Source organism: Onychomys torridus, chromosome 3 (assembly GCF_903995425.1).
Source record: "Onychomys torridus chromosome 3, mOncTor1.1, whole genome shotgun sequence".
Classification (NCBI taxonomy): Eukaryota; Metazoa; Chordata; class Mammalia; order Rodentia; family Cricetidae; genus Onychomys; species Onychomys torridus.
Window position 1 is genome coordinate 40,888,707 of NC_050445.1, and position 16,826 is coordinate 40,905,532.

Below are 16,826 nucleotides of genomic sequence, written 5' to 3' on the forward strand. Positions count from 1 at the left end.
ATTTCTACATTCCAGTAAGCATGACACACTGACAGCTATCTTATTTGAATTTATTCCATCCATTCCCAATAGTTTCCACTTACTCTTACCCGTTACAAAAGAATCTAATTTGATTTGATTTCAGGCCCCAAATTTGAAAAGTACCATGGTAAGAGGCAGCTCAAGGCAGGGCCTCTTGCTTTGCACTGCTAGAATACAGTCTTATACATGAAATCTATTCTAAAAATTATCTTTATGTGAGATACAAAGGAAAAAATAGCAAAGTAAGTTTGCAGTGCTCAAGACATAAATGTCAAACTTCAGAGGATCAAAATAAAAACTTAAGATACATAATATACAAATTTTAAATTAATGAAACAAAGGGACGTCAACTCAGAATCAAGCTATTGAAGTCTGGCACAGTACCCCCCTTTCCTGTCTGACCCATTTGTTTCTTTGACTCAAGACCACAGTCTCGGCCAGCCTGACATCTTGCCCCTTACCCAAGTAAGTGCCATAAGTCACGTTTCTGTACTCATCCCAGGAGATTAAGCCGTCTCGGTTCATATCAAACTCCTGCCACTGGTTTTCAACATTGTCATATATGTATTTCTTCTGGGCGTGTTTAATCCAGGATTTCAGCTCCCCCTCCGTCACAAACCCATCTTTATCCGCGTCTATTTTATCTACAATCATTCTACAAGACAAAACAGTTGTGTTTCAAGGGCCAGGTCCACAAGGCTTTTCCCCCAGACAGTAGGGACCTACCTAAAACGTAGCCGTAGGTGGCATTTTTATACTCCTCCCAGGACACGAGGCCGTCCTCATTGAGGTCATGGCCTTTCCACTGCCGCTCTACATCCTCGTGAATCCAGCGCTTTTGTGCAAACTTAATCCAGCCTTTGAGTTCATCCACAGTGACAAACCCATCCTTGTCGCCATCTATTTTACTTACAATCTTTCTGTAGAAAATGCAGAGAAATCCAGCAAGAAGTTAAAAAAACTACAAGTCTCTGGACATAGCCAGGAGTGTGCTGTGACCATAGGTGTTGCCCAGGGCTAACACATAGAAATAAAAAAAAAGCTTCCAAAACAAAACTGTCAGACAACCGAACACTTTTTCTTTACTAGCCTGTTCCCGGCTTGCAATAGCCATCTGTAAAAGGTGACTAGATCATGGCCAGGGCACTGGGTCCTAAAGTCAACCCAGACAGTCTCTTCAGTTAGGTCTGAGTCTGATCTGAACACCCATGTCGACATGGGCTCTCACTTGAGCATCAAATACAATGTAAATCTTTATATTTTTTCTTTACCATGTTTTTAAAAGAAAGTATACCTATGGGTAAATAACCACAAGCATTTACAATGTTTTCCTTAGAATTCAAGACATCTAAATCAGACTTTAAAATAAAAAATTAGTTGCTTTTAGAAAAAAAGCTATTCTTTTGTTAAAAACACAGACTTTTTTTTTTTTTTTTTTAAAGCTCTCAGGTGAGACCCTGTCTCAAAAAACAAAAACTCAGGTCACATATATTTTAAGGCAAGATAATTGTAAAAAAACAATTGAATACAGGAGTTATAAAAAAAAAAAAAAAAACAACAACAACAACAAAAAAACAAAAAACAAAAAAAACCACGCCAGTAGGTCTTATACATTACATGGAATTGGGTTTTTACATATAGCCATGAAATCAGAACTGTGAGAATGCCATGGAAAGAATGTGTATTCCTGGCTGGAAGACTGTTAATAAGCTGAGAGGTTATTAGCAGGCAGATTATAAAGCAAAACAACAAGGCAAAAGGATGGGCCTACTTCCATTATAAGCTTTTTTCTAGATATGCTACTTTAATTAAGGATTTAAAGACAGTCTGCGGGCTTTAAGTGTGGCTCAGGAGTAGAGTACTTGCCTGGTGTTTGTGAGGACCTGAGTTTGAGCTCTAGTACCACTAAGTAAATGCTCATGACAAAAAAGCCCCCAAAGATGTAACCTCCTATTTCTAGAGGACTCCGACAGGCTATGTAAAGCCACACAATAAGCAGCCTAGTTTAAAATGGGAACTCTGTATCGAAACTTTCAGCAAAAGTGAACAATCAGCACATTCTTCTGCTTGAATGAAAAAACCTATACATGTTGGCAGCAAATGTCCTTTCTTGGTTCATGGCTGTGTCATGACTAGAACATGAGAAGGTGATTAGAAATCAGAGTTCTTACTGGCAAGACTCTAAAGAGATTCAGACTGACACAGCACTAGCTCTACTTCTTATCTAAACCCAGCACTCTCCCTGAGAGAATGTACACTCTTCCAACCTGGGCTCTATACCACTAGCAGACCAGGGAATGCTCCAAGATGGCCTCTCCTAAACACTGTCTTCCACCTGCATGGACACGGTAAACCTTTCTGAGAGAATTAAGAAAATGTCTGCATTATCTACAGTGGGATCCAGTTTCTGTTTAAATGGTACTTTTCAAGTGGCTACCAATGGTGCCACTACTAAGAAAACAACGGACACCGTATCAGAGCCTCTCCCAATCCCAGAAGGATTTAGAAGCTACTATAAATACCTGAAGTACTGCTAGGATGAAATAGACTATGACTGGGGGGTTCTCTTAACAAAGGTGGCTGGCTGAGCAGCACTCTATTCTGTATCAACCCCCCAAAGGTTTAACTCAGGGGCTGGCAAACTCTTCTTGGAAAGAGTAAACATTTTTACTTCATGAGCCACATGTAGCCTGGTGTATGTGTACAAACAACCTTCTGAGAGAAAATAAGGGCTGGAGAGATGGTTCAGTGGTTAGAACACTTTGCTCTTACAGAGGACTCAGGTTCAGTTCCCAGGACCCACATGGTGGCTCACAGCCATCTGTAACTCCAGCTCCAGAGATCCGATGCTTTCTTTTGACCTCTGCAGACACCAGGCATGCCTTTGGTGCACATATATAAATACAGGTACAACATTCATACACATAAAATACAATAGATCTAAAACATGTAAGTGAAAGATTGGGACTGGAGCTCAGTTGGTGCACGCTAACCTAGCATGCATGGAACTCTGCGTTCAGTGCCAACACCACATAAACCTAGTGTAGTGGCACCACCTATAATCCCACCATTGAGTCAGAGGTCCAAGTAATCCTCAGCTACATAGTAAGTTCAAGGCTAGTCTGAGATAGTTAAAACCCTGCCACATACCCCCCCCCCCCACACACACACCTAGATAAAGCAAAGTAGAAAAGAGCTGGGCATAATAGCACATGCCTGAAATTCCAGCACTGAGCTAGCTAGCATGGTAGAACGCACCTTTAAACTCAGGGAGGCAGAGACAGGTTATAATGGTCTGAATGAAAATGGCCCCCAAAGGGAGTGGCTCCATTAGGAGGCGTGGCCTTGTTGGAGGAAGTGTGTCACTTGGGGGTGGGCTTTGAGGTCTCCTGCTCAAGCTTCCCTCAGTGAGACTGTCAGTTGACTTCCTATTGCCTGCAAGATGTAGCATTCTCAGCTCCAGGACCACATCTGCCTGCACGCCGCCTTGCTCTCCACCATGATGATAAGGGACTAAACCTCTGAAACTGTAAGCGAGTCCCCTCAATGAAATGTTTCCTTTGTTAAGAGTTTCTGTGGTCATGGTGTCTCTAAGACACAGGTGGATCTGTGAGTTCCAAACCAGACAAGGTTATACAGTGAGACCATGCCTCAAAAATTATGAAAAAAATTGTGAAATTTCAAAAATAGTATTAATTTTTTTAAACTAGATATACAAACAATGACTTTTCTCCGTAATGATTTCTCTCAGAGAATGACAGGGGTGGCGTGTGTGTGGTGGTGGCGGTGACTGTGATTTGCAAATTTTGATGAAAAGTTAGCTACCAAATAAATGTTTTAAAATGCCACAATGCAAGTTTATCTGGGACTCTTCTCTCCTGGGGAGACAATCTCACTATGTGGTCCAGGCTTGAACTAGCGATCCTTTTCCTTTAGCCTCCCCAAGAGCTGGTGTGCACTACCGTGCTGGCTTCACCTGAGATTCGTGCTTTCAAGGTAGTCACTGCATAAATGAAGGATGTCTGTCACTGTCTCTAAAACAGGGGAAAGCAAACTTTTTAGTTCATTTACACATTGCATAAAAACATGGCTTCATTACTTTTTCCAATTATACACAGCCTGCCCAATGTGCTGAATTTTTGATATTTAATGATGAAAAAAATGGAAAACTTTTTTCTACTGAAAACTGCTAGAAAAGCTATTTTCTTTTCACTAAAGTCCTATCTACCCTAAGTGACCCCAAACTTAAGGGTCATCCATTATTTAAGAGTACTGTGAAGACTTGTTCAAACGAAGATGTATGTCGGACATATACAATATTAATAGGTATGACACAGGGACTGAGAGTACCCACATGCACTGCTCTTTTTTAGCCCAAAATGTTAGCATGATTATCAGGTTAGAACTAAAAGCAAGCATGATCTCTCAGAGACAGAGACAACCGAGAGAAGAAAGCTGCTTTCTGGTGTGTTTCTCAGCCATCCTCAGGTGTTGAGCAATAGTTCATTCAATAGAGCAAAATCATTTCATTACTTCTATCAGTGCTGAAGAACAAAACAGTGTACACTTCAGGTAGCATGCGACACAAAGAATAAATTGTTATTTAAGTTTTCATCAAAGAAAACTCTAGAATATCTTACAACTATAGCACTGTACATGATGGCAGGTACAACTTGCTACATAAATCTCTTAAAAACAATCTCCAAAGCTGCATCAGTGGTACTCATTCAGAGAATATTTTCACAGAATTGACCTGCACTTTCTTAAAAATTAAAGTTTTAGAAGAGCCAAAACAGACAGGTCTTCTAAGTGAAGATTTAATTTTTTTTTTTTTTTTAAGTGTATGTGTTTTACCTGCATACATTATCTTTGTACCACATGTGTGTAGTACCTATAGGGGCAGAAGAAGGCACTGGACCCTCTGGAACTCAAGTTACAGATGGCTGTGAGCTGCAGTATGGGTGCTAGGAAGCAAGCCCAGGCCCTTTGGGACAGTCAGTGCTCTTACCCACAGAGCCATCTCTCCAACCTCACTACTGAAGTCTTTAGGTTAAGAAGCTGCTTAGGGCCATAAAAGCTGACTAGAACAGCATCACTGAAAGCCACCCTATTCTGAAAGCAAGACCATTATTTGCTACAGTCATGTTTGTCCTTACTTATTATTGTTTTGTTTCAGTTTTTGAGGTACTAGGAATCAAGTCCAGGATCCTGAACATACAGGACAGTGCTGTCCCACCGAGCTATACTCCCAACCCTAGTTTTGTTGAAGATAACATCACATCAGTGTCAAAAGGTTGGACACCTCTGTTAAAGGGCATGGTTGGTTTGTTGGTTTGACAGGGAAATAATAAACTTTACAGAAATAGGGAATCCAATTTCTAGTTTATTAGGTACTTAAACATTACTTGGCTTGGGCATCATTGAATAAATTAGAGAAAGTTTTTTAAAATTAAAAGCAGCAGAACTAACAACCCCCATGTAATTTTCTGGACTCAAGATGATAAAGCTTAAGCTGGGTTCAACAGGAAAAAATATTCTATCATTTTTGAATTATGTGTACATGAGTCTGTGTATTGCCATGTGCATGTGAGTGCAGGTATCCTTGGAGTCTAGAAGGTATCAGATACCCTCGAGCTGGAGTTACAGATAGGTAACTCTCAACAGGAGTGCTAAGTGCCGAATCTGGGTCCTCAGCAAGAACAGTATATGCTCTTAACCACTGAGCCATCTTTCCAGGCCTACAGGGTACTTCCATGAAAATGATTTTACTTTGTAGAAGTATATTGTTATTCACTGCAGAAGTATATGAAAGAAGGGATTTTATTAGATTTTTTTAGTGGTAGCAATTCTGCTGTTAGTACTCAGAAGGACAGAGCTCAGTACAGCTTTATTAGTGACTGAACCAGAAAAGAAAAAAAATAAAAAAATAACTAGTTGATTACAAATGGTATTTCTCAACTCCCTGGACCCATGCCCTGACCAAGAACAGGCATCTTACCCAAGCCTTTCCTTGCTCTCTTCTGGTGTCAGCTGATCAAAACTCTTGGCTTCTTCTGCACCCAAGAAGGCATCATGGTCATAGTCAAAATTCTGGGCATCATTGTGAACTTTGTCGCTGAGCTGAGGCTCATGGTGTACTCGGTCCTTTTTTTCAGTAGGCTTGCTCAGAGCAAAGGCTGTGCACAGCGACAGGCACATCAGAAACTGCCGCAGGTCCATGACAACCTACTACAAAGGAAAATCAAAGAGTTAACACAGAAGGCAGTACGCTCGATAATAAGAAATCAAAACACAGCTCAATTAAATTATTAATTTGATATGTATACATATCTAAGTTTTTTATATTAGCCAAATATTATTACTTAATATATAAGTACAGTAGGCTATCAGACCTCCAGTTCCTATGGTGGAGCATTTTCACCAGTTTCCTTTATGACTGCAGGCTAATCAGGAAATTATAGTTCAAACAACTACTTTGTAAATAGTTTCTCTTCAAGGGACACCAAAAGTTCCATCTTTTTTGTCCAAGATGCTAACAGTCAAACTGAAAGGATAAGACTTAAATCCTAGCCAGGCGGTGGTGGCGCACGCCTGTAATCCCAGCACTCGGGAGGCAGAGGCAGGTGGATCTCTGTGAGTTCGAGGCCAGCCTGGTCTACAGAGCTAATCCAGGGCAGATTCCAAAGCTACAGAGAAACCCTGTCTCGAAAAACAAAAAAAAAAAAACAAAAAAAAAAAAAAAAAAAAGACTTAAATCCTGATTCTAAATCATTTGCTTTTTGTACTTTTATCAGTGATCTGGTCTTCCAACACAGTTGAGTATTAGAATTATCTAGAAGAGTTCAGTAATGAGTCCCTGCTCCATCCTCTTAGAATCAATCTCTCAGGTTGAACCCAGGCATTAGTAGTGGCATTCAAAGCTTCTCTGGTGACTGATGATCATCGGAGCAGGAACCACTGACTTACTCAGTGGCTTCCTAGTCCAATAGCACCAGGTCTCTCACACAGGCTAACCTTGAGTCACTATCGCACCTGGATGGCCATTCATAAGAAAACCACCATTATATATTCATCTGCATAGCTGTACTCCCAGACTTGCTCAGGCAAGTACTATTCAATGTACAGATTCCGGAGAGCCCCTCCAGACTCTCAGATCACAGTCGCAGGCTAGTCTAATAAACGTAAGGCTGGGACTCTACTGAAAAATGTGATAGAAAAATTCCACAGAGGCTATCAGCTAAAAACCTGTTTCACACCAGGAATGGTGGCATAGGCATTTAAACCCAGACAGCCAGGGTTGTTATACAGAGAAACCCTGTCTTAAAAAAACCCAAACCAAAAAACTGTTCCACACACTTTACAAACAACTTACTCTATTACTAGAGAGGCTAAGATCTCAAGGAACAACAACAAAGCCTTAAAATCAAATCAAAGGGAATAGTTTTCCTGGACTTTGAATATTTAATATTTCATTGTGGAACATGAATGCTGAATATGTGTGCCCCCATTCCATCAATGAAAATAAGTTCTTAGCAATTTCACAGTACTTCTTATTCCTCTCCTATTATGTCTAATCTCTGGTATCTCTGAATGTGCCTTTATTTGGAAATATAGTCCTTGTAGATGTAATCAAGTTAAAATGACGGAAGTTTGGACACAGAATTCAAACGTTGTGCTATGACAGATGCAGAGATTGGAGTAATACACATGTGAGTCAGGGAACGCCAAAGATGGCTGATAGCTACAGAAGTGAGGAGAGTCAGGGGAGAGCCTTCAAAGATGGCCCGACCAACATCTGTGCTTGGACCTCAGCCTTTGCAATGGTTAGAGGACATCAACTTCAGTTGTTTGTTTTGTTGTTTTTAAGATTTATTTATTGTGTGTATACAGTGTTCTGTCTGCATGTATACCTGCACACCAGAAGAGGGCGCCAGATCTCATTACAGATGATTGAGAGCCACCATGTGGTTGCTGGAAATTGAGCTCGGGACCTCTGGAAGAGCAGTCAATGTTCTTAACCTCTGAGTCATCTCTCCAGCCCATCAAGTTAAACTTTTTTTTCCTTCTGGAGCTGAGGACCAACAGGGCCTTGTGCTTGCTAGGCAAGCGCTCTACCACTGAGCTAAATCCCCAACCCTCAACTTCAGTTTTAAAACAAACAAACAAAAAAACCAGTCAGAGGCAAGTGAGACGACTCAGGAGTAAAGTGTTTACTGCTCAAGCCTGATGACTGGAATCTGATCCCAGAATCCACATAAAGGTGGGAGAAAGAACTGGCTTCACACAAAGCTGTCCTCTGACTTCAAGTGCATACCCATACCACACAGACAAGTAGTAACTAAAACGCCCACTCAGTTTGTTGCAATTTGTTATAACATCCCCAAGAAATGAATACAAGGTTACAGTAGTCAGGGACGCTCCATCTTCTGAAACTATACCACCCTGCCCTAATCTGAAGATTAAACCCAGCCATAGATGGTTTTCCTTTCTCCTGGGGATGTCACTACTAAAACTAACTAGTGTTAAGTACTCACATTTATGTGTAAACATTTACCTAATCAGAAAATTCTCTCAGCAAAGCTTCTAACTCAGAGGCTGTTAATTCGACTACACCCCACAAACACCTCTAACTGGTTCTGCTTCAAAGTTTTGAGAACCAGGGCAAAGGAAGACAGTGTGTTAGGGAATAAATTAAACATGCCAACATATATACATCCTTCAAAGTGTCTATTTCTCGTAATCCTCAAATAGTGGCTTATGAATTTAAACTATTAAGTGGATTTATAGCGCCTTCTACAAAAACTAAGAAAATCCTTAGTACAGCTAATTGTGAACATGCTTATACAAAAGCCCTTAAACATAAAAGAAGGGACCAGGCATGGTGGCACATACTTTTAAATCCCAGCACCCAGGAGGCAGAGGCAGAGAGGCAGGCAGAGAGAGAGAGAGAGAGAGAGAGAGAGAGAGAGAGAGAGAGCAGGCAGAAGGATCTCTGTGAGTTCAAAGCCAGCCTGGTCTATGTAGTGAGTTCCAGGATAGCCAGGGCTACATAGTGAGAACCTGTCTCAAAAAACAAAACCACACATCAAAAAAAAAAAAAAAAAAAGAAAGAAAGAAAGAAAGAAAAAGGAGAGGAAGCTCATTAGTTAAGAGCACTTGCTGCTCTTCTAGAGGAGCAGGGTTTGATTCCCAGCACCCACAGGTGGCTCTCTCCCATCTGTAACTCCGATGCCAGGGCATCTGGCCCTCTTCTGAGGTCCTGCCACAAGCCGCTCTTTCCCAGACAGCCATTACTGCAAGCTTCCCTTCACCCACACATCTATGCTGCTTCTGTTCCCTCAGCATCTACAGTCTCCCAGAAATTTGCTTTTCTATCTCATCACTTATTAAACAGCCTCAAAGTCACCAGGCCAACCAAAGGCAAAGCCAAGGACCCGACCCAGTCTTCATCTCTGCAACAGACCATAGGAAATTTGTACTTTGAGTAAGGTCTATTTTTTAAAAATGTTCTGTGCCAGGAGGTGGTGGCGGCACACGCCTTTAATCCCAGCACTCAGGAGGCAGAGCCAGGCAGATCTCTGTGAGTTCGAGGCCAGCCTGGTTTACAGCAAGAGCTCCAGGACAGGCACCAAAGCTACACAGAGAAACCCTGTCTCCGGGGGGAAAAAAAAAAAAAAGAAAAAAAGAAAAACACAAAAAAAACTCAAACAAACAAACAACCCCTCAAAAGAAAAGAAATAAAACATGTATAAATAAGGCATTTAAAAATACATTTGTGGAGTTCATTTCTGAAGCATCTTTGTTTTTATTTGATTGATTTCCTGTTATTTGATTAAATAACAGAAAGAAAAATTGACATTTCTCATTTTCCCCATTCCCTTCAACAAGTATATTAACATATGAAAAAATGATATACATAAATGAGCTACATAGATGTATGAGCTCTTTTCATGAGATCTACAAGGGCAATCCAAGTTATGAAAGGCATTACCCCATCTCCCAATTATCAAATGATTTGCAAATATGTATCTCAAATTCTGACCCTCCTCTCTTAAATTTTCCATTTTTTTTTCCTCTGAGAGAGAACATTAAGTGTGGTGATTAGTGCCTGTAATTCCAGTTACTTGAGGCTGCAGCAAGAGGGTTCAGCAGGTGAAGTCATTTACTGTGCAAGCCTGACAACCTGAGTTCAATCCCTGAAACCCATATAAAGGTGGAAGGAGAGACCTCTGATTCCACAAAGTTGTACTCTGACCTCCACAGGCACATGAAGGCACGTGCTAAGCTTGCTCTCTGGTGCGTACTTGAAACCTCTCTCTCTCTCTCTCTCTACACACACACACACACACACACACACACACACACACACACACACACAGAAAGAGAGAGAGAGAGAGACAGAGAAAATATAACAGCAAGTTATACATTCCAGCCTGGGCTACAGCTGAGATGTAGTCTCTAAACAAAAATCAAAAGGTCAAGCTAGAGCTGGGCGGTGGTGGCGCAAGCCTTTAATCCCAGCACTTGGGAGGCAGAGGCAGGCGGATCTCTGTGAGTTCGAGGCCATCTTGGGCTACAGAGTAAGTTCCAGGACAGGCGCAAAGCTACACAGAGAAACCCTGTCCAAAAAAAAAAAAAAAAAAAAAATCCTTGAAAGTTCTAGTTTTTTAAGACCAATCTCACCCATCCTTTCTGGCCGCTTTGATGTCTATGTTAAATCCAGCCCTTCAGAAACATAAATTGAGAGATTCCACAATTATTCTGGACGACCAAAGACCCATTGCTCAATGTTAGCAAGTGGGAGAAGTGGGTGTGGTGGTAAATTTCCAGTTCTCTGAGTTTGGACACTCAGCAGAAGGGGAATTTCTGCACCACAGAGAGGGAGGACTCAGTGGTTAATGTGGTGGGTATTGTGTTCCCTGAAATATTGTTTGTTCCCCGAAATAAACATATCTGGGGTCAGAGAAGAGACAGCCACTAGAACAGAGCCAGAAATGGTGGCTAGAAAATGGGAAGAGTAAGCCCTAACAGAAGTTGGGTGGTGGTAGCACACGCCTTTAATCCCAGCACTTGGGAGGCAGAGCCAGGTGGATCTCTGTGTGTTCAAGGCCACTTTAGAAACAGCTAAGCATGGTGACCATGCCTTTAATACCAGAAACCCAACCTTTAACCCCAGGGAGTGGGGGCAGAAAGAAAAAGGTATATAAGGCGTGAGGACCAGGAACTAAGGAGGAAAAAGCATGTGGTTAGTTAAGCTTTGGAGCAACACAGTTCAGCTGAGATTCATGTGGAGGAGGACTCAGAAGCTTCTAGCCTGAGGAAAAAGGATCACCTGAGGAACTAGCAAGGTGAGGTAGCCATGGCTTGTTCTGTGTCTCTGATCTTCCAGCATTTACCCCAATAACTGGCCTTGGGTTTTTGTTCTTATTAATAAGAACGCTTTAAGATTCATGTTACAGGTTAAGGCTCTACTTTATTTGGTGGGGATCAAGGGTAACAGCTTGACAGCATTACACTTAACTATATTAAGACGTGGGTTGTGAAATCTAGAAATAAAAACGACCTTGTTATCTATCTGGCATTCCTTACTTGCAGACTAAAGCATAAGAACCACTGACACAGACCGTCTCACGAAAGTCAAATCATCCTTGATATCTGGAAAGGTATGATAATGACCAATCAGCTTGCACTTCTCTAGTGACAGTCAATGTATACTAGTTTACCAATACGTTTTAATTAATCAAGTGCCAAGAAATACAAGAGGGCTGAGTATATCAAAGTGCAAGCTTTGGCTACCGAAGCTCTGAGAATGACCAAAACTATTATCCAGGTTTAATTAGTTCTACAACCGAAGCAATCAAGCACAAACTAAAATTTTTTGGCCACACAATCAACTTTGAAGCTGGAGAGATGGTTCAGTGTTTAAGTGTACTGATGGCTCCTCCAGAGGACCTGGGTTCGATTCTCAGTACTTGCATGGTGGCCAACAACTGTCTGTAACTTTAGTTCCAGATGATCCTACACCCTCTTCTGGCCTCTTCGGAAACTGCACACAGATGGTACACAGACATATGCAAGCCAAATACCCAAAAACTAAAACAAAAACAAATCTCAAAACCTCAACCCCCCAAAAAAAAACAAAAACAACTTACTTGTAAGAAAAAGGTTCTAAAAATCCGGAGGGGGGGGTCTTTAGGGTGAAATTTTAATATATACCTCATGGTCCAAGTTACTCTAGCAAAATATATGGAAAAAAGCTTTGGTGTCTAGTAGTGGATTCTGTTGTGTATGTTTAACATGCATACATCTTTTGAGAATTTGGTAGTCATTTTAGCCTAATCTTGCTTCAGTGTCAAAAGCCCAAATAATTTTAAGATCTTAGATTGGGGGGGGGGGGCAGGCGGGCGGGCAATGTTAGCTGAAAAAACCTAGCTACTATGGTTATAACTCCAGCTGGAAGAAGTCTACACCAATTATCCTGAAGCTTGTTTGCATTATTCCACAATAATGACCACAAGCTATGCTGTTTTGCTTTAGTTTCCTCATAGGTTCTACTTTTTTGCTTTTTAACATTTATTTATGCGTGAGTGCATGCATGTGGCCACACATGGGCTGAGGCCAGAGACCAATTTTAGGAAATTGGTTCTCACCTCAATATGAAACTGAGGTGTCAAGCTTGGAAGCTAATACCTTCAGTGGCTGAACCATCTCAATTCTACCCCCTTTTTTTGGCGGGGGGGGGGGGGGGGGGGGTGGGTAAAGGGTCTCTGTATCTCGTATCGGCTCAGAACTCATTATGTTGCCCAAGGTAGCTGCTAGCTTGTGGCAATCCTCCCATGTGGGCTTTCCAAATGCTAGGATTCCAGGCATGCACCACCACACCCACCAGATTCTGCAATTTTGAAACAACTTCTGCATAAGTTAATATAAATTATAGCTCCGAATGTAAAGTCGTGTATGTTTTAGAAACAATACATTTTATTGGATATACTGGGTGATATTTAGCTGCCATGTGGTTTTGCTGTGCTTTCCAACTCCCACTTTCCATTACTGGATCTGACCAAATGCCAGATACAGGCAAATACATGATTTCAGGGGCTGGCAAGATGGTTCATTCAGTAAAGGCACTTGCCACCAAGTCCAACAACTTCAGTTGGATCCCAGAACCCACACGGTGGAAGGTGAGAATGGACTTCCACAAGCTTGCCATGGCATGTGTATGCCCGTTCCCATAAACAAATGTAATTTAGAAAATCATGTTATTCATATGTTTACCTCTAAGATATGCGACAGCATTTATATTTAGGAGTTCACAGAAAAGCTGGAGTGGCGGTGCACTCCCTTAATCTCAGCACTCAGGAGGCAGATATGGGCAGATCTCTATGAGTTATGGGTCAGCCTGATCTACATAGTGAATTCAGGTCAGCTAGGACTATGTAGTGAGACCTTTTCTCTCACACAACAACAAACCCACATATAAAAATTCATAGAAAGAGAATCCAGGATCTCAATCATGCATTTCCCAAGACTATTTCTGGCTATCCCTGAAACATCCCGTCATATCAATGTTACAAAAAATGGAGCTAATACTAACATACTAGTCTCTTGCATTGAGTCAATGATATAAAACTCCATCAAAGGTATATGGGACACATTATTGGATGAATGGCACCAAACAGATCGAAAATGACTGAGATGCTTACCATCCACTTGTACATAGTTCAGTATCTTTGTGAGCTCATAACTCCTACTTTTGATTCTACAAAACATCCTGCTGGAGATCCTTGAAACACTGTTAAACTCAGATTAGGACTAAACAGACTGGCCTGTTACACGAATAGTTACAGGTTACCTCTGGTCCCTCATTTGGACTTCCACAAGTTCTTCAGTGGTGACTATCGCTTGATAATTAAATCTAACTGAATGAGGTCAAACATATGTCTTGGATCAGCTTTCAAGTATAGTAAAAAATAATTTATCAGTCATTCCAGTTTCTCTACCTTCAAGCTCAATTAAATAAACTTGAGCGTCACTATTTCCAATTTATTAATGTTGACTTGATAGTCCATGACAGGAAGTGAATGCAATTCTTAAAAAAATCCTGTTCCAGGGCTTTATACGCTTAGGAATTTGGATCAAAGACCCAAAAGTTTTAACAGGAATCCACTGAATTGTCCCACTCATGCTTTACAAAACAAAAATCACTCTTAATTATAGCAACTACAGGGAATTAAGTCCACTTCTGAATACAGCATGCCAAAAGTTAGAACTAGCACTTGGGAAAGACAAGCAAAAAACATGGTTATTTAAAGGTAATTAACTTCTTAGTAGTTAACATGCGAAAACTGCTTTCCATTAATGACTATAATCAGCCAAACACAGAAAAGTGTGGCGTTCCTTTCTAATTAACAAGGCGTTTTTAAAATAATGACATTGGGTTAGCATTCGTTTTGTTCCCCATCTTCCTACATCCTGTAAGACAGCAAACTCTTTCTTGGCACTTGCAACCCACTCACGGGATGTGGCCTTGGGGCGGGTTGGCAACTCTCAGCAGGCCTCTGAAAGGTGGCAGGGAGCTGATAAAACTCTATCCAATTCTCTCCGACCTTCAGGAAACAAACAAAAGTGACCCTCTAGTGCCAGGGACACTGTGAGTGGAGGGGGCCGGGGCGAAGAACAAGGACGCGCAAAGCCAGGCACAAAACGGTGTCCAAGAGGGCGCAGGGCCCGGGAGCCAAAGTCTGCTGGGCCACAGCCCTCTCCGCGGAGGTGCGGGACGGCGAGCCGGGAGACAGAGAGCAGCAGTCTCGGGCCCACCCGGGCACCCAGAGTCCGGAGTGAGGAAGACCCACTCCGCATGAGGAACAAGGCCAAAGGACAGAATAAGGGCAAACGAAGACCCACAGAGGACCACGGTGCTTACCTTTCGCGGGAGCTCCACGCTGCAGGATACCGTGGCCGCGGCTCACCCAGGGGGTCAGCTCCCGCGCACAAGCACCGCCCAACCGGAAGTGGTTTCTAGCCCCGCCCCCATCCGCCTTGTCGGCCTCCTCCCCACCAATCATCAGCAAGACCGCTGCTGATGCGTTGCTTTTCCGTGCGGCCATTGGTTCCACAATCCCGCAGCCGCGATTGGCTTGAAAGCGCCACGTCCCCGCGAGCGCGCCGAGTTGCGTGGACCGGATTCCCGCCCAGCTCGGGTCGCCCCTCCTGTAAGGACGCCGAGACCCAGTTCTATGTTCTTGGACGTATGGGTGCGGCCCGGTGACCGTGGCCCACTGGCCGCCACGTCCGCATTCACGGCGCGCGACTCACTCCCAGGGCTTCTAGGGTTATTCTGATAGCTTTCTTCCTGCGCTCAAGCTCCCGGGGCCGGACTAATACCGTTGTAATGTCACCACTCGCTGTGAACCAGCCGGGCTTCTGGCTCTGGAGGGTCCTGGTTGATCTCCTTACTAGCAGATAGATCTCCACCCTGCCATCGTGTATCTATCTTTCAGCTTCGTTTCCCAGCCACCATGCTCCTTCGCACTTCTGCCTTCCCTGAGAGCCTTACATTGCACATCCCTGTGGTCTTTGTTCACAAAGCGGCTTCCTCTGCCTGAAAAAGTACGTTTTCCCGTTTTTCCAGCTACTGAAAGCCGTTAGTCATCAAACAGGTTGCTGTCCTGGAATGTCTTGGTGGAAACCGGGCAGGTAGTGAAACTGCCAGGGGCTAGTTCAGGTGTTAGCTGTAGGAATCTCCCCTGGTCCTAGTAAGCAAATATTTGCTTTCCTAACAGTTTGCATTTTCAGTACACAGCCAGATTTGGCTAAATAACAGTGTTGATCCTTGTGTTTTTGATTAGACCAAGTGCTGGGATATGTTCCGCCGGACTTAGGCATCAGGAGCTCCCAGCTTACAGCCCAGGTCCAAATGCTTAGTAACTACATGAACCTAATAATAGAAATCCATTGCATCGCAGGCCACCAAAAGAGGCACAGGAAATTAGCAATCTGTTTTTTGGGGGAAGGTGGGGGGGGGGGTGGGGTGGCAGGGAGAGTTTGAACCTAGACTTTGCCCAGGACTCTTGTCTACCACTGGTCGATCTATAACATTACCTACTCAGTGTCATGAAATTAAAGCATGTATTCATTGAAGGCTACTATATTTCTAGCACATATGGAATGAATAGCACATGAAGCTCATGAAAGACTTAAGAAAGCAAATTATCTTAAGATGAGAAAAGGCTGGCAACTACTGTTTGAGGCATTCAAACTGTCGACTCCTCTCAAAGAGTTATTCTGGAGCCAAACGTGAGTAACTATGACCAGGAGAGCAGATTAGGTTACCCCAAATTCCATGTACCAAGGTAGTAATGGTTTGATGAAGTTTTTATAATAAGAAACTATCCACTATTGCATTGGTGCAAACATCAACGAATGGGTTACAGCAAAGTGGGGAAACCTTCGTTGTAGCCCGCAGATGTTATCTGATGACACACTTAGCTCTTGAGTTGTGAAAGCTCATGGTCTGTTAAGTCAGTACATTCCAAAGAAAACTAGTGTTCTGTTTCTAGAGCCCCCACAGTTTGCCTAGTGGTCATGAAGCTCTTAGGTCAGTTACACAGGAGAACAGTAAACACCTCTTAAACACGTGGCGATTAAGAGGGATAAATACGGCCCCAAATAGTTTGGCTCTGGACTTGCAATGTTCTAACTTCTCCCCGTCATTGAGGGTCTAATCAGCAAACAGCCTTGAAGAAGGTTCAGTTTGAAAGTGTTGCTGCTTCCTGGGAACTCTTGTCAGCAAGAGTTCCTCTGTC

General features: G+C 42.6%; 1 protein-coding gene across 2 annotated transcripts in view; it reads right to left on the reverse strand.

Annotated features, from left to right (window-relative positions):
- Calu (calumenin) overlaps positions 1-15,027 on the reverse strand; it is a 29,302-nt gene extending 14,275 nt beyond the window's left edge. The window contains exons 1-3 of one of the 2 annotated variants that reach the window (XM_036181765.1): positions 14,945-15,027; positions 6,020-6,249; positions 483-676 (exon numbers count right to left, since the gene is read on the reverse strand). In XM_036181765.1, the coding sequence (XP_036037658.1) occupies positions 483-676; positions 6,020-6,240 (415 nt within the window). In that variant the 5' untranslated portion in view covers positions 6,241-6,249; positions 14,945-15,027. Of the gene's footprint in view, positions 1-482; positions 677-747; positions 942-6,019; positions 6,250-14,944 lie in introns of both variants that reach the window. The other variant, XM_036181764.1, reaches the window with a different exon arrangement.
- Positions 15,028-16,826: the final 1,799 nt, after the last annotated feature.